A 25136-nucleotide genomic window follows, 5' to 3' on the forward strand; every position below is an offset into this window, starting at 1 on the left:
AAGAAGTGGGAGGAACCAAGCTAACTCTCCCACAAGACATGCGATGGAACTCAGTAGTGGACTGTTTTGAGCACTATATCAAGAACTGGCCTAACCTGATGACAGTTTGTGAACAAAATCGTGAAAAAATAGATCGTATTGTCACAGACAGAGTTCTCAACGTTGGGCTTAAGAGAAATGTTGAACACATGCTGAGTACCCTGAAGCCTATTTCTATAGCCTTGAACAAAATGCAGGGAAATAGCTGTTTTACTGCTGACGCTATTGAAATTTGGAAGGAACTGAGGGACATCTTAAAAAGACAAATTTGCAATGACAGAATTAAACTACAAGCATTAAAAAAAACAAATGGGACAAACACCATCTCCAGCTCATTTTCTTGCAAATATTCTCAATACTCGGTACCAGAGTCAAATCTTAACTGCTGAGGAAGAGGAGTTGGCTATGACATGGACATCCAGCAATCATCCCTCCATAATGCCAACTATAATAAACTTCAGAGCTAAGGGTAAACGATTCAAGAAATATATGTTTGCTGATGATGTTTTAAAGAAAGTCACACCAGTGAACTGGTGGAAATCACTTAAACACTTGGATTCAGAGACAGCTGAAATGATAATCTCTCATTTCAAAGCAGTAGCTTCTTCTGCCGGTGTAGAAAGAATATTTTCTTCCTTTGGACTAATTCATTCCAAATAGAGAAACCATTTGGGACCTGAAAAAGCAGGAAAGATTGTTTTTCTTTTCCAGATTATGAACGGGAAAATGAAAGTCAAAATAATTAAGTAGGCTGCAGAAGCCAAAATTTTAAGTTTCTCATGTTGACCTGGCTGACATCGTTGATTTATTTATTTATTTTTAAATATTTCATTTAACTACTTTAGTTAAAAACTATTTTAACAACAACAAACCCGATTTTAAAAAACTTGAATGTTTAACTAAATTCAAAAATTCATGCTTGTTTTATTAAAATATTATATGTTTGCTGTTGAAGAAAAAAATCCAGAATACACAAAGTTGTTGTTTTAGTTAAATAAAAAATTTAAATGTCTGTCTGGTGATGTTCTCCTCTTAATACAGCATGGCAAGAAAATTCTTCAAATATTAATGATTAACCTGTTGAATTGGAGATCGTTCACCTCCCAATGACTTCATAAATTGCTGCTTCAATTACCTTTGGTTAATGAAATAACCAAACAATCATCATTTTCTGATATAGCTGTAAAACTAACCTGAAAAGTTTTCAAAATAAATCACTTTAAAAATGTATAGTGTGAAAATGAAACCTACATCTCTCTCGGAGTTGTGAAGAATATGTATTAAGGTTATAACAAAAAAATGCACTTTTATGTAGAAATCCATGATTAAATCGAGTCTTCCTGACTAGTAATTTAAATCATGATTTAAATCAAATCCACCTTGACAGGAATGTTTGGGCTTTTTGAAAACCACTTCATTTCCCGTCAAACTAATAAAATTGGAAATTTCAGAAAATGAACCGACTAAAAAGAAAAAAAATGTTAATTTTAACTTTTAAATTTATCTGAGGCTTTTGCCATTCAAGAACAACAAAGGTTTCAGAGTGGTAGCCGTGTTAGTCTGTATCAGCAAAAAAAGAATGACTTGTGACACCTTAGAGACAAACGAATTTATTTGAGCATAAGCTTTCGTGGGCTAAAACCCATTTCATCGGATGCATGCAGTGGAAAATACAGTAGGAAGATACACACACACACTGAAAAAATGGGTGTTGCCATACCCACTATAACGAGAATGATCAGTTAAGGTGAGATATTATCAGCAGGAGGAAAAAAAACCTTTTGTAGTGATAATCAGGATGGCCCATTTCCAACAGTTGACAAGAAGGTGTGAGTAACAGTGAAGGGGGTGTGTGTGGGAAAATAAGCATGGGGAAATAGTTTTACTTTGTGTAATGACCCATCCACTCCCAGTCTCTATTCAAGCCTAATTTAATGGTGTCCAGTTTGCAAATTAATTCCAATTCACCGTTTCTCGTTGGAGTCTGTTTTTGAAGTTTTTTGTTGTAGTATTGCCACTTTTAGGTTTGTAATTGAGTGACCAGGGAGATTGAAGTGTTCTCCGACTGGTTTTTGAATGTTACAATTCTTGACGCCTGATTTGTGTCCATATATTCTTTTACATAGAGACTGTCCGGTTTGGCCAATGTACATGGCAGAGGGGCATTGCTGGCACACGATGGCATATATCACATTGGTAGATGTGCAGGTGAACAAGCCTCTGATAATGTGGCTGATGTGAAGAACAAAGGCACTTAGAGAAATGTTGCATATTCATTAAGCAGACTGCATATTCAGGAGATAAAAGGTGTCACCTAATCTAACCCTGCAAGCAAGGTGCCAATGAAAGAGAGACAGCAACAAACTTTGAATCTAAACATGTCTGAAAGAGGCTTACTGTCCTATAATTTCATGAAAACAGGAAAAGTATAAAAAAAACCAACCCTCTGAAATGAGAACCCCTCACACACATCCTCTCTAGCCTGCTTAAAAACAGCAAGCACTACACAATTCACCCAGTCCACATCTACAAGCAAGGTGCCACAGCAATGATAAAACACAGAAGACTCAAAAAGAAACCAACCTAAGAAAACCTCCTCAAGATTTTAACAATGGTGAGATAAACTAAGACACTGCTAAAGGATTAGATTTAAAACTAATTATTTTATTGGAATAGTGAAATGCAATAACTTAAAATATTAATAGTTTCTCTTGTTATTCACCAAAAGGTTAAACTGTATATTCTTGGAGAAGAAATGGGGCTTGTCATAAATGTAAAGGGAAGGGTAAACCCCTTTAAAATCCCTCCTGGCCAGAGGAAAAATCCTCTCACCTGTAAAGGGTTAAGAAGCTAAAGGTAACCTCGCTGGCACCTGACCAAAATGACCAATGAGGAGACAAGATACTTTCAATAGCTGGGAGGAGGGAGAGAAACAAAGGGTCTGTGTCTGTTGGTATGCTGCTTTGCCGGGGATAGACCAGGAATGGAGTCTTAGAACTTTTAGTAAGTAATCTAGCTAGGTATGCGTTAGATTATGATTTCTTTAAATGGCTGAGAAAAGAATTGTGCTGAATAGAATGACTATTTCTGTCTGTGTGTCTTTTTTGTAACTTAAGGTTTTGCCTAGAGGGATTCTCTGTGTTTTGAATCTAATTACCCTGTAAGGTACCTATCATCCTGATTTTACAGGGGCAATTCCTTTACTTCTATTTCTATTAAAAGTCTTCTTGTAAGAAAACTGAATGCTTTTTCATTGTTCTCAGATCCAAGGGTTTGGGTCTGTGGTCACCTATGCAAATTGGTGAGGATTTTTACCCAACCTTTCCCAGGAAGTGGGGTGCAAGGGTTGGGAGGATTTTGGGGGGAAAGACGTGTCCAAACTACGTTTCCCAGTAAACCCAGTTAGAGTTTGGTGGTGGCAGTGGTTATTCCAAGGACAAAAGATAAAATTAATTTGTACCTTGGAGAAGTTTTAACCTAAGCTGGTAAAAGTAAGCTTAGGAGGTTTTCATGCAGGTCCCCACATCTGTACCCTAGAGTTCAGAGTGGGGGAGGAAACTTGACAGGGCTAAACATCAGTAAATACAGAAACAGTGGAATTTAATTGGATATAAGATTCTTAACTGGCCAGTCTCAAGACAGCCCCTTAAATGGCTTCTTCTAAGTAAGTGATTTAAATATTTTCTTGGATTTCATGGAATTTAGTAAAAATTGCTTACTCTGCCCAATTATAGCATGTTGTGGTTATCAATGATATATACCAAACAGGATCTACCTGTTTTTGAAATTATTTTGCAAAGAATACAAACATTCTTTGTTCTCTAAGGATAGACTAAGTCTGGTTTCATACTAATTCTGGGAAATATGGCCTTCGTTTCAATTTACAAAGAGAAAAAAGTGCCACACCAAAGGCAAGTCCACTCTCAGAGACGTAATCTCTGCTAAAAGCTCTCCAGAGAGAGGCATGCTTCTATTACAGTCTGTTCTATAACAGGTTTATTAGTTGGGTTCTGTCACTTGTCTTGCTTTGTTTAAGGTTTTCTATTCCTTTCTTTAACAAAATAGCCATGGTCTATAACTTGATTATTTTGCTTGATCTCAGTTATGGTGTACCCAAAGGTATGTAAAGAATCCCATCTTGGAATTGGCAATAAGAGAAACAATTAGTAAGAATTGGCTTACTATTTCTAGTTTCTCTAAACATTTTTAGTAATTTATAATAATACAATTACTTGGCATCCAACAATTTAAAATTACCCCTTTCTGCCCCATATAACTATATGTCCCTTTAAGAAATTGAAAGATCAGTCCCATTAGGAAATAGTACAATATACCCTCTCTTATCCATTTTCTTTTGTGTACTAAGAGTCTGAAACATTAAAGACAATGCAGATATAGAAAGGAATCTCCTACAAAAGAGAAATTCCTCCTCACGCAGCATTTCTTAAATTTCCTTTTCCACACTGGGTTAGTTCACAGAAGTAAAGGATAAGCAAACAAAATTAAAATAGATACTCCAGAAGGAGCACACATTTATTCCCTTAAGCACATTCATATGTAAAAATGGGCTGAGTAAGAAAATAGACAAAAAATTTTGTCTAAAAAAAAATTTTAAATAAAAGATTACCATTCTGATTGGAAACTAGCCTAAAACCTGCTACTTAGCAGTGTTTTTCTATCAGAGTATTTTTATAGATAGTTTCTTACTTTCAGAGTACAATAAGCAAATAGTAAGCGCTTCTTTGTTCCAACCTTGCTGATCTATAACTGAAGTAATCACAAAAAATGTACAGAGATTTAGTATCTTAATCATGAACTAACCTGGAGCAACCATGTTGACTCGAATTTTCTTTCTTGCTACTTCTTTAGCAAGAGAGCGTGAAAATCCAACTAACCCTGCTTTGCTGGCACTGTACACACTCTGACCAGAATTGCCCTTGAGTCCAACAATACTTCCTAAAACAAACAAAAGAGCAAACTGAGGCCAAATGACAGGCTAAATTTAATCTTTTACAATAGCAATGTTATGGCTTTACTGAAGTCAGAACTTTTAATCACCATCCTTTTAAATAACAGCAATTTTATTAGAGCTTGATACGCATGTAGAGTCTCCATTTGCAAGTTAGGCATGTATTCAAGGGAAAATTTGAGTTCTAACTATTGGACAGACAGTTAAGATTACAAATAAAGTAATGAAAATAAGATTGCTTCCTGCATATTAACTTATCACTGACAGCAAACCTCTCAGCTATCTATGTACAGTTCGTACAAATATGCAAGAGAAAATTATAGTAAGTGTGTGGCAAAGCTCCCTGAATAATACCCTCCTAGAGAGAAAAAAAAGCCATGCCTTATTGTTAATTAAAATCAAAATAGAGAAACACTTGCAATAATTGGCAGAAGTTACAGGAAGATTATAAAAGCATGATGAAATGCAGACTAAAGGTTTTTAGAAGGACTTTATTTACCACTGACATGAGCTGCGCTTACATTCAGAGGTTGCTGAAAAAGTTTAAAAAGGAACAATGTGTTCACAAAAGAAAGGCTAAGAAAATAGTGACTCAGTGAGTTTAATGAGAAAACACACGTGCATAAAGTTACTTGAATGTGTAAGGGTCTGCAGAACTAGGAATAAAAAAAAAAAAAAAAACCACTAACCACACACACAAAATTCATCGTAAATGAAAAAACATAATACTCCTTCAGCCTTTCATACTGTGTGTTACTTCTGGATTGCTTTAAAGGGGCACTGTAAATCTGTAATCTTGTCTTTTTTTAAAATTAAAACTAACATTAAATATCACACTTGACTTTGAATCCTCTTCCCAGTTGTTATGGTTATAAAAAAAAAAAAAAACGGAACAACTCACCACATTTTCCTAATTCTTTAACATATTACTGTCTTTCACAAACAGAGAAATCTATCAGACTCTCCAGAGGAAACAACCAAACTAACTTTACACCAAACGCTATGAATAGTGACAGGTAAATATACTGGGGAAAATAGAGGGGGGAAATATCTTATTTTTCAGTTGTAGGAATCTTTGGTTTTCATCTTGCAGTTAGCTTCAAATGGGCACAGAGGTCTATTCATTTGAAGCTCATTCCAGGCTTGGAGCATAACAATAATAGGCAGAATATATTCAAAATGAAATGTGGAGAATTTTTTTATTATTTGATTATGTCCCTCTACAAGTAACTGGACCCAATGGTAAAATATTAATTCCAGGATATTATGTATTTCCTACAATTGTTTCAGTTTTGGATTCTTACTATATGTTTTTAGAGGTAAACCTTTTAACATGAAATTTCTAAGACTGTGTCTAAGAAAGTCATTTAAATACAATTAACCACCTTCAACTTGCCTAAGGTGGAGACTCACCTATGTTAACAATAGCACCTCCTTGCTGTTGAAGCATACGCCTTACAGCAGCTTTGCATGTCAACATTGTCCCCAGAAGGTTAGTGTTAATTTGGGATACCATATCTTCAGATGTGGTTCTCAGCAACAAGCCATCCCTGTCAAAAAAGCCCAAAAAAACAAAAACCCTGAAAAACTGGTTTAAGTCATCCCTGGTCAAATTTCATTGCCCAGAATAAAGTTCCACCAGGGAAGAATTTGACCCTACATGCACTAGCGCTGTTCTTGATAACACTGAAAAATTATGCACAGTAATAAGACATAAGGCCCGCATCAGCCATTTTGCTGATAGTATATTACAAGCGGCCAAATGTATTCACTCAGACGACTGTCAAACACTAATTTCTAATGGATGACAGTGTTTGACAGTCCTCTGAGCGAATACATTTGACCGCTTGTAATATATTTATATATATTTGTACTGGAGTTTATATCTGTGAGTACAACAGAAAGACAAGGAGAGTGAAGTAATATCTTTTATTGGACTAACTCCTGTTGAAGAGAAAGACAAGCTTTCGAACTTACACAGAGCTATTCTTCAGGTCTGGAAAATGGACTTGAAGGGTATGTCCTCACTGCAATTAGACACCCACAGCTGGCCCATGTCAGCTGACTCAGGCTCGCAAGGCCATAAAATCGTGGTATAGCTGGAGCCCAAGCGCTGGGACCCTATGGAGGGTCCTAAAGCTCAGGCTCCAGACCAAGCCCTAATGTGTATTTAAAACAAAACAAAAAAACAAACAAACCCACAGGACACCTGCAGGTATTTAATTGCAGTGTAGACATATCCTTAGTGTCACAGCCAAAACACAAGGTGGAACATATTAACTACTTATGCTAAACACCACATTTTTCAAGGGACTATTCAAGGAGAAATAGCCCCTAAGCACCTCCAAGTGGTGCACGTAAAATCCATGTCTTACCAGTACGGGGGGGCACCATCTAAGGGGGGCACATGACCACCCCATGCGACCCTCCGTGTGACTCCTCACTGCCCCACCCCCAGCCCAGGGCACCCACGCTCTCCCCGTCCCCTCCCTACATCCATCCCATATTACCTGGGGCAGGAGGGGGGAAAGGTGTGCTCTGTACTCCTCCTGCTGTGCCAGAGACAGGGCTGGGGGCGCCGGTGGTACAGCGGCCAGGGAGCTGCCAGAGTTCTGCTCCGTTCCCCGCTGCCCCTCCCAGCAGGGGCAGCAGTGGAGAAAACAGCAGAACTCCCAGCACCCGAGCTGCATCTCCATCCTTCCTTGTACTACAGCAGCAGCCCTGCCACAGACAGGGCTGGGTGGGCGAGCCTAGGAGCGGTACAGCCACTGGAGGAACTGCCAGCATTCTGCTCCTTTCCCCACTGCCCCTCCCAGCGGGGATATGAGCAGAACCCCCAGCCCTCTCCTCTGGCAAGGCTGCTGCGGTGTCTTTCCGGTACGCCATACCGGCTATAAATGGCTTGCTGGTACAGCATACCGGCCTACTTGCACTGCTGGTACCTCTCAAGTCATGCGGGGGAGGGAAGGGTTACAGATTCTTGTAATAAGCCATAGATCCAGTGTCTTTATTCAGTCTATGTTTTTTGGTGTCTAGCAAAGTTATGAATTTATGCTCCCAGGCTCATCTTTTGAAAGTGTTGTGCAGGTTTCCTTGGAGAATGAGAACTGAGTGGTCATACCTAGAGTAATCGTCTGGTGAAAATTTTTCACCCAGAGGTGATAAGGCATTTTTGTCGTTTCATTTTTCTGTGACATCTGCAAATACCATTTTTTCATTTAAGAGCATAGTGATTGTCTTATTTCACACTCACAGTTGTTACTGGGATATTTAGTGCATGTACAAGACCCATGGATCTTGAAAAATGTGTTGCGGAGGATGTTGATCATCATAGCAGTAATTATGTCTACAAGTTTTGCATCTGTTGTTCTGGCTACAACAACACTGACCACAATACACAGTCTTCAGATACATTTCAATTAATTTTTAGAGCCATTACTGATGTGTTTAATTTTGCAGTTACTCTCTTAGGGTACATCTACACTACACGCTGGATTGGTGGGTAGTGATCGATCAATCCCCAATCGCTCTGCCGTTGACTCCTGTGCTCCACCATGGCGAGAGACGGAAGCGGAGTCGATGGGGGAGCGGCGGCAGTCAACCCTGTGCCGTGAGCACGCGTGGCAAGTCGACCTAAGATATGTCGACTTCAGTGACGCTATTCTCGTAGCTGAAGTTGCATATCTTCGGTCAACCCCCGCCCCCCCCCAGTGTAGACAGGCGTTAGTATATTTAGTACCTTTCAACAAGAATGCATGGCCTACTCTTACTTACAACATAAAACTAACCTGTTGACTCCAGCAGCATTAACCAAGTAATTAACATGACCTAAATTCTTCTCCACCTCCTCAAATGTATTTTGGACATCTTGTTCCATGGCTACATCACAGCTAAGTGCCATATGACCTGCTGTATTGAAATGAAGTTGCATTAGGCTAACAGTAAATATAAACAGCAAAATAATAGTAAAAACAGATGTTGAACTAGTTCTAATTTAAGAAATCTGCTCCACCTCAAAGGAGAGTTAAATGAGGACAAGTTTCAGGAAGTCTGCTGATTAGTTACGACACTTCCTTGGGTTTTGTATTTTTTGGCCCTTTTCAAGTTTCGAATCAATGTGGTCTAGAGCAGTTTGAGGTCTCGGTTGGCTGGAAGCCAAGAACTGCCAAGTTTTAATGCCATTTCTGTCACCAACTCACATGACCGTGGACAACTGCCTTAATCTCAGGTTACCCCATCTGTAAAAGGGTGTCTGTAACAATTACTTACTTACCTTCCTGGTAGGAGTGTTATGAAGATTATATATTCGGGAAAAAAAGTAAAGTGCTGTATGAACTGCTCTTAAATGCAGAATATTATAGTTATAAAATATTATAACTGTAAAATTCCAGAAGAATGGATGGTTCTTAAATGCTGTTTGGCACTTCCACACTTTTCCTATCTGCAAATACCATTTTTTCAGTTACCACAAACCCTGCCAGTGTCAGGCCCGAGATTTCATGGCTTAAATTTCAAAACAGCAGTGCACACAACTATACTCAAAAATAGTTTAAATGCACTTTATAATTAATACACAAAATTCACTGGACATTCATTTTGAAACTACACAAATTTAAAAACAAAATAGACCATCTTGCTCCCAGTGAAGTTAATGAGAACTTTTCTATTGACAATCATGAGAACTGGCCCAGGCCATTATTCACACTATGTCAGATAGTAAATCCTCCATCTGCTTTGCTATATTTGGCTTAATTCTCAAATAGATGCTCTGCCTTTTACTTTCACCTGCATTTGGGAAAATGCTCAGTTTAGATATATTACTGTATTACTCTTACCAGTTACTTAAACAGTGGACAGTCATGAATAAACAGTAACAAAGCAATATACATACCCCCAAGGTGATTCACAGTAGTTTGAGCTACTTCCAGATTTCTAGCAATAACAGCCAAGTGGTATCCTTTCCATGCCAGCAGTTGTGCAACAGCTTTTCCAATTCCTCGGGATCCTCCAAAAATGGCACAAACTTTGGGCATCTCCAAAGAATAATTCACAAACAGCAAATAAGTCTACAATCAACAGTGATTGGCACCAAATATTTTAGGACCTGATCCTCTATGGTGCCAATTATCTTTCATTCCCACTGAAGTCAATGAGAATACAGCACTCTGTTGTATCAGGTTGTTTCAGTCTTACTGTATTCATAGTTTATTGTTTATATTTAAAGTTTAACAAAAACAGCTGAACTAAACATTATTAGCTATGTGTTAAGGTGGAATATCTTCAGGTGAGAAACAAGTGTACTAAAATTTTTGAATTACAGATAATCTTCAATTTTGCAGTCAGATAATCACTAACCACAATTTAACTATTATTTTAAGAGCGTCACAAAGTTTCCAAGTAACATAATTGTAAAGATCATTATATACCTGCTCAAGTCAATACTTATAAAATTCAGTCTTTTCAAAGCCAACTCAAGAACGAAATGTGATTATTGTATTAGCACTTCTGATATTAAAGCCACTCAGTCTTTTGACCATGGCTACAAAACTCATCCCAAGTATCTCTATGAACCATAACATACACTATTTTTATTAGTAACACATACTGTGTTTACATTGCCACTAACCAAACAGTATTTTGTTCATTGCTTCTGCTTTTAAATAATAAAAAGCTTGTTTAATGAGTTGAAATGATGCTTGAGCAGGTATGTACCTAACTTCAGGCCAAAACCTTGCACCTTAGTAAACACAGAATAAAGGCTGTAGAATTTGTCACTTTGCCATTATAATGTTGCTTCCTGTGGGAGAGGTGGGGGTAGAAAAGAGGCCTCGTTTCTTTTCTGCTGGTTATGGAAAGAATGCCAAAAGGTATCTTTTCAGTTAACTGCCATGTTATGTCAGGGGAAATTATGAACATAGGTTTTTAACATGAAAATATTCTGGAACTACACAGACTCCTTTTAGCAGTTTTATACAATCTGTTGGGAGATTTCTAAATATCTGATAATGCCCTTTAAGAAAAATAAAAGTGAGAATAAATCATCGGTCCACAAAGGACCATCACAACTGGCAGTTTCAACAGAGTGTAGCCCAGAAGTGAATCAATAAGATTTTATAGGGTCATTCCCCCTTATTGAATCGCTGCACTGTGTCTTTTACCACAAGGACAAGGTCAGCATTCTCACCTTTGAGACACTTCAGAACCCTCATCTTTCCAGACATTTGTTTTATACCACAGTACCTTTTATCAAAGGATTTCAAAATGCTTTACCAACTCTGGCTATTATGGAACTACTCACATGAAAAAGGCCTGATGGACTGGGTCCTAGGGAGAAAAATCTATCCCTGTATTGGTACTGAGTCTAGTGAAGGGGCGGGGTCTTGCACCTTTTCTACCACTGGGGCTGCTGGGGCCATTTTGGCTTCTGGTCAAAGTTTGAACAGCTCTAATATCTGCTCAGACAGGGACGCTAGATGCAGCAGCTGCTATACACCATTTCACTCCCAGGACACAACAAAGTCCCAACCGCGCCTTTTCTCCTTCCAGGGATGTTTCCACACCACTGTTCTCCCACGCCCACGCGGTGTGACTTGCTCTTCTGAGTTTCACACCTCTGGGAATGAACTGGACTGTTAACTCTTCCTGCAAGGGGGCCCCCAGGCTTGCAGGCCTCCATGCGCAGAGCCGCCCTGCAGGGGCGGCGTGGGGAGAGCACGGCGGGGGCCCGGCCCGGAACGGCGAACACCCAGAGGAGCTCGCACAGCTCCCAGGAGCCGCTTTCAGCCTCGGCTCCAGGAAACTAGCGCAGCCTCCCGCCACCCACGGGAGCTTCACGCGAGCGGCGCGGACCCACCCAGCAGAGAGCGGCCGATCTGGCAGGCAGCGCCCCCGGGCGTTCACCCACCCAGCCCCTCCGTGCGGGGCCGAGCCCCCGCTCCCGCTGTCCCCCAGCTCCAGCTCTGCCTGCGCCTGCCGCCAGCCTCCCCTAGGGGGAGCAGCAGCAGTTGGCGATCCCGCCTGGAGTAGCGGCAACCGGCGCCCTGGGGCGGAGCAAGCAGCGTTGGAGCCTCGCGCTCCCCCAGTTCCGAGGCAGGCGCCCTCGGCCTCGCGCTATTTCAGGCGCTTGTCACAGTGGCGCAGCGGCATTCGGGATTCAGCAGTAGCCGGTTACCATGGAGACCACGCCGAGCTCTGTGGCACCCGTCTGCGTTCCTCCCCCTACCTCGCTCGCGCTGTTACTTGGAAAAACGCGCGCGCACCCCTTCCTTCCTTATGGTCCACGGGTGGGCACTGGAACGCCTCTCCTGCTAGAGACTACTACTCCCGGCATGCAAGGCGGCCGGACTGCTCGGGCCGCAGATAGAGCGCCTGTAGCTGCCGGTATTATTAGGGAGCAGTGCATGTTGGGACTTGTAGTAAGGGGTGCCCAGGTGAAGCTCCGGCTGCTGCTGCGCGGGGCTCACAGAATCCTTGGGTGGGACTAGGAATAATCGTCCATCAATTAACCACCCCCCAAAGGTTTCGACGTAGATGCTGCCTCACCTCAGCCGCTCTTCCCCACCAGACAACATGCCCCTTGCCCCAGCCACTGCCCCCGCTGCCATCCCACAATCCAGGCTTGGTCAGTTTTATCAGGTGGCGATAAAGCCCCGGTTCCTGGAGTCACAGCAGGTGGTTCTAGGGGGTTACACCTTGAATACGAGTCAATACTGTGATGCAGCTGTGAAAACAGCAGTTATTCTGGGCTCTCAATGGCCCCTCAAGCCCTACATTTCTACGATTATTGCGTGAGACTCTCTCTCATTTTAAACAAAAAGTAGTAATGCTAACCTCAAGCAATGTATCAGTCAGGCCCCTCAAAGGCATGAGTGATTTTTAAAAACAATTTTTGTTACTACTACATTTTAGGTGATTTTTATTTGTCTTCTGGTTACTGAGCCTTTTGGGTGCACTCATGTCATGTTCTCAGGCTTTTCTCTACAACTGTGAGGACCAGAAATTCATTTTTAAACAAAAGCTGAGTTTCTCCCCTAGTCCATTGCTTCCAGGAGCCAAGCCTCTAAGAAAAAACACCACATATCATGAAATGGTGAAATCACAACAGTTACCAACATTGAGTAAATTCTAGTCTTCACAGTTGCTAAAAACACACACGCAATAAATGAATCAATTTTTTAAAATTAATAATTTTTGAATGCTTTCCTTTGACAATGCTACAGGCACACCTTCCTGTCACCCCTGCATGCCCTGTCCCCAGACATGCAGCTATTACTTAGGTGCCATGCAGCATATACCTTTCTCTCATCCTCCACAACCAGACAATCTTGCTTTCTATCTTAGTTCATAGGTTTTAGGACTTTGAACTGAAATCTCAGTTTTACACATTGAAGCAGTAATTTACAATGAACCTATCAACTATTTTAACACTGCACTTTTTAACCTAACCCTGCTCCTGTCCCGAAGAATCTGTTGTCAGAAATGATTTGGAGTGTAAGTATACTGAGAACTTATCTTACATCACATCACCTTTACATTGAAAATGGCTGCACTCTATTTTCTTTTTAGCATACCCCTATTGTATACCTAAGAATCTTTTTTTGCCCTTTTCTCCTTTTTCTTCTTCATAGTATATTTCCCCTTTCTCCATGGATCTATCAGCTTGTGTCTACACTTACACTGTAACTATGCTGGCGTAATTAAAATGGTATTCTGTCCACCTCAGTGTACACAAGGATAAGGTATTTATACCAGTATAGCTGCATCTAGATGAGGGCTTTTACTAGCATAATTATATATATTAAAAAAAAACACACACCCCATATACTTCTGACATGTTATGCCAATAAGTGTAGAAGACCAGCCCTTTATCATACATGATATAATACTGAGTGGGACAACACAGCTCATCAGCCATTCAGTAGTCAGTTGGAGGATCTTTTGAGTGATTCCAGGTCTCCTTTCCTCTACAGAGAGAATGTCTACACTGCAGCTGCTACACAGGCACAGCTATGGTGCTGCAGCTGTGCCACTGTAGTACAGACGATTCCTGCATCAACAGAAGAGATCTCCGCCCGCAACCCCAATCAACGTAGTTAATCCTCTCCAAGAGGTGATAGATCAACGGAAGAATTCTTCCGGCAGCCTAGCCACATATACACCGAGGGTTAGGTCAACCTAACTATGATGTGTGCAGATGTGGTCTCCCCATCTCAAAAAAGAGATACTGGAATTGGAAAAGGTTCAGAAAAGGGAACCAAAAATGATTAGGGGTAAGGAATGGCTTCCATATGAGGAGAGATTAATAAGACTGGAAAAGAGCTTGGAAAAGAGATGGCTAAGAGGAGATATGATTGAGGTCTATAAAATCATGACTGGTGTAGAGAAAGTAGATAAGGAAGTGTATTATGAGAAGTAGTAAACAAGAACTAGGGGTCACCAAAAGAAATTAATAGGCTGCAGGTTTAAAACAAAAGGAAGCATTTCTTCACACAATGTGGAGTCAACCTGGGAACTCCTTGCCAGAGGATGTTGTGAAGGCCAAGACCATAACAGGGTTTAAAAAAGACTAGATAAATTCATGGAGGATAGGTCCATCATTGACTATTAGCCAAGATGGGTAGACATGGTGTACCTAGCCTCTGTTTGCCAGAAGCTGGGAATGAGCAACAGGGATGGATCGCTTGATGATTACCTGTTCTGTTCATTCCGTCTGGGGCACCTGGCACTAGCCCTTGTCAGAAGCCAGGATACTGGGCTAGATGGACCTTTGGTCTGACCCAGTAGGGTTATTCTTATGTTCTTATGATGCTCAGGGCATGAAATTTTTCACAGCCCTGAGTGACATAGCTAGGTCAAGCTAATTTATAAGTGTAGACCAGACCTGATTAATTTGGCAGTGATACATTGAAATTTGTGTACATAATAGACAAGGAATTAAACCAGAGTCTCCCCTATGATGGGGGAGAATGCAAGTGTGCCTGGATTTGATGGTTTTGTGATTATGTTACCATTGTAAGACTTTATTTGTTTAGCTCTACTTCAGGGGTGGGCAAACTACAGCCCAAGGGCCACATCCAGACATTCAGATGTTTTAATCTGGCCCTCGAGCTCCTGCCAGGGAGTGGGGCTGGGGCTTGCCCTGCTCCGGCACTCCAGCTGGGGGCTTGTCCCACTCCACATGTGCTGTGGCTCCGTGCGGCTCCCGGAAGCAGCAGCAGCATGTCCTTCCCTCCAGCTCCTACGCATAGGGTCAGCTATCAGGCTCCACAGCTCCCATTGGCCAGGAACCATGGCCAACAGGAGCTGCAGAGGCAGCGCCTGTGGACAAGGCAGCATGCTGAGTCACCTGGCTACACCTCCACAGAGGAGCTGGAGGGGGGACATGCCGCTGCTTCCGGGAGCTGCTTGAGGTAAGCGCCACCTGGAGCCTGCACTCCTGACCCCCTCCCACACCCCAACCCCCTGCCCTGATCCCCCTCCCAACCCCTTGATCCCAGCCCAGAGCACCCTCCTGCACTCCCAACCCCTCATCCCCAGCCCCACCCCAGAGCCTGTACCCCCAGCCAGAGTCCTCACACCCCCTCTGCACCCCTGCCCCAGACCAGAGTCCCCTCCTGCACCCTGAACTCCTAATTTCTGGCCCCACCCCAGAGTCCCCAACCCCCAATTTAATGAGCATTCATGGCCCGCCATACAATTTCCATACCCAGATGTGGCCCTCAAGCCAAAAAGTTTGCCCACCTTTGCTCTACTACATAGTTTTGTTTTCTTTTATGTTTTAGTCTCAAATTAAGGTTGCCAATTTTAGTTGGATTTTTCCTGGAGCTTCCATTGCATGAGAATCTTTAATTAAAGATTAATCTTTAATTCCTGGAGACTCCAAGACAATCTTGGAGGTTTGGCAACCCTATCCGAAATGTGGCTTAATTTAAAGTTTAGAGATTAGTATCAGTTTATGTGCAGGACACTTTTCATAATTGTTTGGGCTAATAAAAATTATTCAGAAGAGTTATCAGCTCAGGGGAAATGTGCTATGTGAGGTTCTGACCTTCTGCTGTAAATCTCAGTAATCAGGATTTCAGACGGTTTCTCAGAGCTCCAGGATTAGAGTTGAGAGTGAAGTTATCAATTTTAACATAAATAATTTTCAATGGGCCAATCTTTATATATGATAGGGAAAGATGTATTTGGGGTTCCAGACACACCATTAACCAGCTATAACTTATAACTAGAGAGTTGACATTTGGTCTCAAAATAGTCTTTAGCACAGACTCTCTTTTGTATTACAGAAGTGAGAGTTCACAAAGGGGAAAATGTGGACATTTTGTTCAGGTTAAATAGACAGCAGCAAAATGGCACTGGGGGTCGGGAGTGGGGGGAAGAGAATCAATCAATCATTCTCCAATGAAAAGGGATATAGCTAATTAGCTAAAGCTGGTGGACTAAAGACACAATAATTCCAGGTTCCATGACATGATATGGGTAGAGCAACAGACCAGAATTCATGTGACATAATAAACTAGGGCTTAATAATAGTCTGATGCTCCCTCATCAAGAAAGGCAGCATAACATAATGCTTTAAGAAAGTAATAAAAAGTTGGTCTTCCCTGTACACATTGGAACTCTGACACAAAAGTAGGAAATTCTCTGCATTTTTTAAACATTTTAAACTGCATCATGTAGTGAACAAAGTGACAATGCAAAACATTCTTTCCCATGGTTCAGACAAGATTGTGTTCAGCTCTTGTCTAGTAAATGCTTATTTAAAACTTAGATGTGTAATCAGAGATCACTTATTAGCCACAGAACCACCAGATGTTTGCAAAAGTTATGTTAACCTTTCTCTCAATGATTTATTTTTACATGTTTTAAGCACATGGCCAAAAGCATACACAAGCAATGAATCTGAGTGAGTTTACCCCTAGTTATTTCCTAATTTTGTAAAGGATGAGCTGACTGTGTTGAAGTGAAGAATCAGTTTAATATTTGATACAACTTCTCCCTGTGGGACTGTGTCCTACTCTGACTGATATATGAACTCGATCTAATAGATCTTTTCCATCCCTAATGGATAAAACTGTAGCAACTATTACAACATTGGCTGTTTCTATGTCTGGTTTACTAGGACTGCAGAATTACGAGCAAATTAATCACATATGGTTCTCTATATAATGGTGTATAGACACATTTGGGACTTGTTGACAATTTACAAGATAAAAGTAAAATTATCTAATTGTCTCTACTCAAACCTACTGCATACAGGCACTCCAAACAGTCTGTGCTAGAAACTGCAGTTTTTTTAACAATTTCAGCCCATTATATGAAAGAGTCATTGTTTTTGAGAAAAAGCTATTTAAGTTTATAGAAAAAATGATTAAGCATACTGCAACTCACCAAAGCAGTTGAAGGTATTTAATGTACTGAAAAGCATCAAATGCAAATCAGAACAAAGTAATATAACCTTTAAATCATTAGTTATGGGCCACTAGTATTGGAATACCTAAAGTCCCTCAGATCAGATACTTCAGATCTCCTGTGGTAGTCTAATGACTTAATTCTTCTTTTCTCACTTTGGGCAACTGTTGCTGTGAAGTATGTAATAATGATTTAAAAAAGTAGTAGTATTTTGCAATCTGGCTAACTTTCCTCAGCCACACTGATTCAGATACTTAGGTGACCAAACTACCATCCTATTGTTCTTCACTGGTCTATTGTGTTTCCCTTGGCTGTCCAAATCTGTATTACTTTCCATTGAATATGGTATTCACAATTATAAACACAACTATAACCATATAACTGTACACCAGTTTTTTTTCTACTTGTCACTCTACAATAAAATGTATTTTTAACAAGTGTGTAAATCAACACATTCATGATTTTATAGAACAGCTTCCAGGAGAGGCCTTTTACACCAAAGAAACAAAGCAAGTGGGGGCCTGTGTCAAATATAATAGGTTCCATCTACTTCTTTCCACACTACAACTGGCATTAACTCACAACCTCAGCAGAGTGGCCTAAACGTGACTGAGTATGGAGACCACACAAATTTGTCCACTCAGTGGGAGGTAAGGTGTACTGGTAAAGGTGAAATGAAGCTTGCACTGTTGCTGCCTCATCTGTGACAAATAAGAGGATTTCAGTTTCCAGTGCTTCACTTGGCAATTTCATGGACATTTTAAAACAATACCAAATTAGCCACAAAAAAAGCTTAAAGTTATATAAATTCCCCTAACTCCCACAAGTCAGGAAGTTCAGGTTCTATCTGAAACTCCAATTTTAATATGTATTTTGTTCTGCCTACTAATTATGGGAGTGGAACACAAGCAGTGAACAATCTCACATATTTTATCCTGTAGTATTCAGACATACAGAAAGGAGAATTAAGAATGTGTTTTCAGTCTTGGAATTTCTGTGCTTCCACTGATCTATCAAACCCTCTATTTGAGCACTATGCTGCTATACAAAGATGTGAGAGTTCAGCTGTGTGTTCATGCCTGAGCCAGCAGGGACTGAGAACACTGAGGATGCAGCACTATCAGCCTTTAGGGAGGCAACACCTTGTATTATTGAGGAGGACACCTCCCGATATACACATGAGCAGCCTCTATGAACAGCAGAAGGAGCCACATGCAGTCATCTGTCTCCAGGTCAACTACCAGGGAGATTTTGAAGAAGGGTAAAATGGACAGGACTCACCTTTCTCCTGGGACCCACTATATATTTTTCTTATTATTAATGCACAAGGCTATCATCTTAGGTGTGTAGAATATTTTGTAAGTGATAAGCATATCCCATAAATGTTTTGGTACCACTAAATTCTAGAACTCTACAGAAGCATTTTGCAGGTATGCCTTTTTAAAATATATGAATATTGCAACTAGGGAGACTTCTGCTTTCCAATTATGTAGTTTGTAAATTGGCTTTCAAATACCTTCCTCTTTTCAAGGCAGCTATAGCTACTAGAAAGCAAGGGGCAGATTGGAATACTGGAGACTTCAAGCTGTACCAGATGTACCTTGTTATTTTGGGGTATGCTCATTTATTAGGGTTACTCTTCTGGGGAGGGGAGTTCTGTAATTCTATTAATGTACTGCTTGTTTCAATTGTGTGTTCATATAGAGCTCTACTTCTCCCTTCTGCAAGTCCCTCCCAATGGAGCTATTCTGCAGGACCTAGGTTTCCCAGGGCTGGTTTCCTCCACTCCAGAACCAGATGAACATGCGCGCACTCACACAGCAAGTCTGAGTGGGCCAGGTCAATCAGCATTTTCAAGCTGACCCCCTTATGTGCCCCTGGTCTCAATAGGCTGGGCCAAGCAGCACTTTCAGCTGTCACACTTATATGCCACAGGTTCAGCATGTCCCTATCCTCACTTTCATATTACAATTATATTGGTAGTAACCCACTTGATGAGCAAACCCCACAGTATTTTTGGGCGCTACAGGGATCTTTAGCTTAGGTAAAAGAAGTGTTGCTGCAGAGTAAATGGGAAAGTTAAAAACACAAAAGAGTAAAGTTCAGGAGAGAGAGAGAGGTGCAACCAGCTTAACCATAAAAGTTATTTATTAAATAATCGCAATAACTACACAAGGACAGCTAAACAAACATAACAGTTACATTACTAAAGGTTAATACCTGAGATAGAAAAGAAAACAGAGAGAGATCTAACCCGCTCCATGGAGCTTGAACTGGTCAGGGTTCCCAGGTGATGGTGGTAGCTCAGGGTCCTGAGTGCTGGAGACAGGCAGAGCCCTCAGCACGATCAGTCAGGAGATGGACTCCCAGTGGGACTCATGCAGAGTTTGAGTCCATGCATCAGAACACTTACTTGGGCATAGGTAGAGAAAATACAATGGTTCAAGGGAGAACACTAGATTTGTTTATGGGTAAACTGATGACTCAAGGGTTTTCTTTAGGCTAGACAATAGGAGCTGATCTCTATGGGTGGTGGGTTCTTTCAGGGAGCTCACAATGCAACTAGGCTGAGTCAGTATTTTGGTTATCAATCAAGGATTTATTACTAGAATTGGTCTGATAACTGCTGAGCTGGGTGTGTGCAGGCGTAGGTTCATTAACATCTGGAGCAGAGATCCCCCATGATGCTGTGCTTCCCTGCTTTTCCGGTCCCAGAGTTGAGTGCGGTTCTCTGTTCTCCATTCTGTGTGCAAACAGACTCTCTGTCCCATCTTTCATGCAGATGAGGCTAGGGGAGTGGTCTCTGTCCTTCATTCTGTATGCTAATGGAGATGTCTTAATCTTGTCACGAGGGGTCTAGGTGTATCTCCCAACACCCTTCACTGCTCTCTGCAAGCCTTTTCTCTGATCAGTTTTGGTTCAAGCAGAGACGGGGGGTGTTTTTCATGAGTCAGACAGGCTGATACTCTGCCTTGGTTCCCAAGAACACAGAGCTGACTGGTATCAGAAGGCAGCTTTACAAAGGCTGAGGACTTTTTAAAAAACACTTGGTTATTTTTGCTCAGGTTATTAAAGATAAATCATGGCTTTAGTTATCAGAAGGTACTTTACTGCCATCACTAAGAGGACAGTTTGAGTAATCATGGAAGAACAGCTTATTATTATTCTCCTGGATGTGAACAGATACATTTTAAGATCTAGGATGTGCTCACAGTAGAGAAGATTACCAGCCTCAATAACACTCAGAAAATAGTCAGCTACCTATTCATCACATACCTAGAAAGAACTCATGTAGCCCAAAGATCTGCAGCATATTTGAACTACTAGATATTTATAAAATAATTCTGTCCACCTGGCTTTTACAGCTTCAGTTCATGTATCATTGCAATCCAAACTATAACTGAGGGGTCCAATCCTGCCATCTACACTCTCACACACAGTCCCACTGATTATACGTGAAGAAGTGTTGCAAGATCAGGCCTATAGAAAGTGACTCCAAGGATAATTTAGCCCATTGTATTTATGTTTGATACTATTAAGATAAAATCTAATACAGATTTTTTTTCAAATAGAGTTTCACAATACAGCAGAAAACTTTACAAGATTATATTGTTGCTTTGTGCTAAGCGTTAGTATAGAAAGTACAGTTCTCTTAGTATTTAGATATAGCCTAACATTAGTCCCATCTCCTTCCTTCCTGTTCTAAAGTGCTGACAGCAAGTGTCAGCAGACTACTAGCTTATTATGTCACTAATCTCAGTTTTAAACACCGGATCTTCACAGATGCTATAGACATCTCTAGAGAGTTGCTCTCTATATGCCCTATGACCCAGCCTACTGGAGATTTACACCTTCTAGTGCAAAACTGTATTTTTAATCAATCAGCCAAGTAGATTATTGAGACGAGAATTGGCATGGCTTAGCATACTCACTCACCACTTTGATGTGCAGCTGTTAACACCGCAACGCTTTTTACTTCAGTCAGGACTAGTTGTGACTTTATACACAAATGCTTTTTTAAAAAAACAAAAAAACAAACAAAAAATACATACTAAACTATGGGCTATTGCCTGCTTAAAGCACATTAATTCAGCACAATTAATCATGTCTATCATAAGGAAAATAAAAATAATCTTGCCCTTAATTTGATGTTCTTTCCTGCAGTGGTCAGATTAGCAGAATTTAGTTTTATGAACTATGAATATATTCTTAATCTTAATATTCTTAATAAAAAGGAAAAATATATTACAGTAATGGCACAAAACGATACTAATTTTAACCTTTGACCTGAACTAGGAAGGATAATATCCAGTATTATGTCTAATTCGTTTTTCAATGCAAACCCTCCAGTGAAACATAGTAGGAGAATTTATGTTTAACAATATGCATGGGCCTGATCCTGCATCTCCTACTCATGTGAGCAGCCCTGTGGACTCATGTGAGCAAGGGCTGAGTCTCATAAATGTGGTGGTCAGCCCGCAGGAAATGCAGTAGATTTAAATTAAAGTATGTGGAAAAATAGTGTTGTATATTTATTTCCCTCTATTATTTAGTCTAAACATGGTTGGATATCAAATAAATGAACAAAGAAAAGAGCAAAGGAATTATTAAAACAGCTTAAGGGGAGGAAGAGAAATTATAAGGCCCTGATCCCACAAACTCATCCTACTTGTCTCATTGACTTCAGCAGAACTGCTCTTGTAAGGACTACTCAATTAAGTATTTGCAAGATTGGGCCCTAACTTGTATAGGGACCTGTTGAGCACTTTTTTACTCTGGCAAAATGTCAGTGGGTGATTTGCCTGAGTAATAAGAGCTGAATAGAGTCTACAGTAAAGAGTAACTGTGGCAGGGGTAATAGTGACATTCACACATCTCACAGACCACTCACCTCCCTTATCTTTACCAGTGCTATAGGAAATGTCAAAGGCAATTTTTTTTAAAGCAGCTGCTATCCATTTTGCAGTCTGAGTAGCGCACAATAACACTTGGACGACGTTCAGGAAACTCAATTTCCAAGATTCAGTTTTCTCTATCAGATTGTCTCAAACATATCTAGTTTTATATCTCGTCTCCTAACAGCAGCAGAAATACTTGGCTGTCATTTTCACTCTGCTGTTTATGTAACTGAGCAACTGAGGTCTTCATCTCTCTGTAAGAAACAGAAGCCTTTATTGTTGTTTTTCTCTTAATGATTGAGCAATAGTGCAGTAAATAATGATGATAGTGGTCTAAAAATATCCAGTCAACTGGCTTAAAGTAAGAAGTAGGTTGTTAAAAATGAGAAGTGACATTTGAAGAAGATTGCTTGGATTAGTTTTTAAATGCACCTACCAGTGAGTACTCTCCCTTCAGGGACTTATCAAAAGTGATAACACTTTCAGATTAACATCTTTGAAAATAATCTAGACAGTGCAATAGTTTAAGACATAATTGATTATATACAAACATCTTACATTGGTGGAAATTTCAACAATAGTCCAAATTAATTCCTGTTCTACACCCACTGTGGTCAAATGAATTGCATCATGCCTGAATATTAATATCCTAAATATTAAATTAATCTGATTTCTGGCAGAGTGGGGGTATTTTACTTTTTAAATGCTAACTACCACTTTACCAAGAAGTCAGATCTGTTTTTCTAGTTCCCATAAAAGGTTTTGAATTTCCCTGATACACAACTTGACTGATTTAAGTGACACCAAAGGAGTGAGACATGCTCCAAGTTTGGAAAAACAGGCATAAAACAGTTCCTCAGAGACAAAAGCCAAACTGATGCCTCAGCCAGGTGTCAACAAAATCAAAATGGACTACCTCCTGGCTAAAGGGCCATTCTTTGGCAGGAAGAAGGGTGCGAGTTAGAAATTTACATCTTGGCAAAGGGTCTCAACAGCTGGAGATGATTCTCAAAGAGGAGGAAAAATATAAAAATGAGGAATGGATCTCTCAAGTCATCTCTACTCACTAAGATTTGAAAGACAAAGGAACCATCCTTGAACTGGGGGAGTGGTCCTGGCTGAAGGAATCCAGCCAGACTGCTGTAAGCATATAGTGAGAGAAACCTTTTGCTTTAAATTCACTCAGCTTTTTAAATTAGGTATTAGTTTCCGTTTTACCTTCATTTCTTTTTCTGACTTTTTTGCATCATTACTTGTAATCACTTAAAAAATTATCTTTCTGTAGTTGTTAAAGTTGTTTTATATAGTTTTATCTAAGCCAGTATGATTTAAGAGTTTGGCAAACTCCATTTAAGACAATAGGATTTTTGCATATCATTTTCTACTAATGAGTTTGTATTTTCCAGAAGAAAAAAGATGGACACACATTTCCAGGGACAAGTCTGGGACTGGGAATTTGCTGGTGTACTCTGCAATACAACTTAGGAATGGTTGGCTAGAAGCATAACTCAGCTGAGAGTAATTTACATGCTAGAGGCGGTGTGAGAGCAAGGCCAAGAGTGGTAGGTCTCACAGCGAAGCAGTGTAATAGGCACCCCACATAGAGAACAGAGGGGACATAGCAGTTGAGAAATCCAGATTGTACCCTGGGTAATGTCAGTCACAGTCACATATACGTCCCTTTATTCATTTTATTTAAGTGAGATATTTAAACGTGCTCCCTCAAAAATGACAAGTTTAGAGCATCATACTGGCACATATGTGATGCCATGTACAGTACTAAAATCCCACCAGTTTCTTTGGTACTTTCATAGTCAATTGTGGTAAAGGGATAGCTGGAAAACAAGAATTCCATTTTGCAAACAAATTATTGAAACTAATATTTCTGCAAAAAGTTTTGACAAATCAATATTTTCCAACGAAAACATGTTTTGTAAAAAAAAAAAAAAATCTTACAGTTTTACTGAAAGTTAGATTTAAAGTCACATGACTCATCCAGTGTACATGCACTCCAGGAGAAGCAGCGTCCTATGGAACATCAAGTAGAACCAATAGACTGTTGCTCAGGGTGTTGCATGTCTGGCAGCACACTGCATCTTCCTGTTTTGAGGCTGCTTCCCCAAGGATACAGATATGAGTTAATATATGTACTGTAACATGCGGTTTCCTTTTTTATTCACCTGTCCGTGTAGAACACTAGTTGCTAAAGGCTTTACATCATTTGTATTCTACAATATTTTCTAATCATCATCATACTTTAGATTTTTCTGTTTTTGCTTTTCTTGTGAATTTTAGCACATATGCAAATGCCAGATGGAGAGCACTGGAGATTGACGCTCTTTATTAAGTCACAGCACAGGCATGGAATGAAAAGCAACAGTGCAAGATTTCCCCACCCTGCTCTGCCTTTGTGCCTCAACCCTGACCCAAAGGGGCCATCAATATGGATAAGAGGGTAGTTTAGTCTTCAGGGTCTCTTTCAGTGTTAGAACTGGTACCTGAGATTGCAAATTTACAAGTTACCATTTGTGGAGATACATGAAGGCCTGTCCATCAGGAACCAGAATGAGGCCACCAGATTCATTTCAGATAGGCCTCTGAAATGACATCAGATGGCAATGAATTCCTGCTCTCCACCATCCAGGCCTATGGTTGTACTGGCAAACTAAATCTACTTCTCGTCTCTTGAGCCAGCCATTGCCCTAGCTTTTTCTGTAACTCTGTTCACACACTGAAGGGCATCCCTGAACACCTGCAACCGCTTTCAGTGAGCACTACAGCATCACATACGCTATGCATACAGCTCCAGCCAACTC

General features: G+C 40.4%; 1 protein-coding gene across 13 annotated transcripts in view; it reads right to left on the reverse strand.

Annotated features, from left to right (window-relative positions):
• The window catches only part of CBR4 (carbonyl reductase 4), a 116237-nt gene extending 103923 nt beyond the window's left edge, over window positions 1-12314 (reverse strand). For 7 of the 13 annotated variants that reach the window (XR_012158618.1, XR_012158617.1, XR_012158616.1 and 4 more), the window contains exons 1-5: window positions 12180-12302; window positions 9900-10041; window positions 8797-8917; window positions 6422-6558; window positions 4861-4995 (exon numbers count right to left, since the gene is read on the reverse strand). Coding sequence is in view for 7 of the 13 variants with exons in the window: in XM_073341575.1 (XP_073197676.1) it covers window positions 4861-4995; window positions 6422-6558; window positions 8797-8917; window positions 9900-10041; window positions 12180-12182 (538 nt within the window). In the remaining 6 variants the exon portion in view is untranslated. The other 6 variants (XM_073341577.1, XM_073341582.1, XM_073341579.1 and 3 more) reach the window with 6 other exon arrangements.
• Window positions 12315-25136: the final 12822 nt, after the last annotated feature.

The sequence above is a fragment of the Lepidochelys kempii genome, chromosome 4 (assembly GCF_965140265.1).
Source record: "Lepidochelys kempii isolate rLepKem1 chromosome 4, rLepKem1.hap2, whole genome shotgun sequence".
In the NCBI taxonomy this organism is placed as follows: Eukaryota; Metazoa; Chordata; order Testudines; family Cheloniidae; genus Lepidochelys; species Lepidochelys kempii.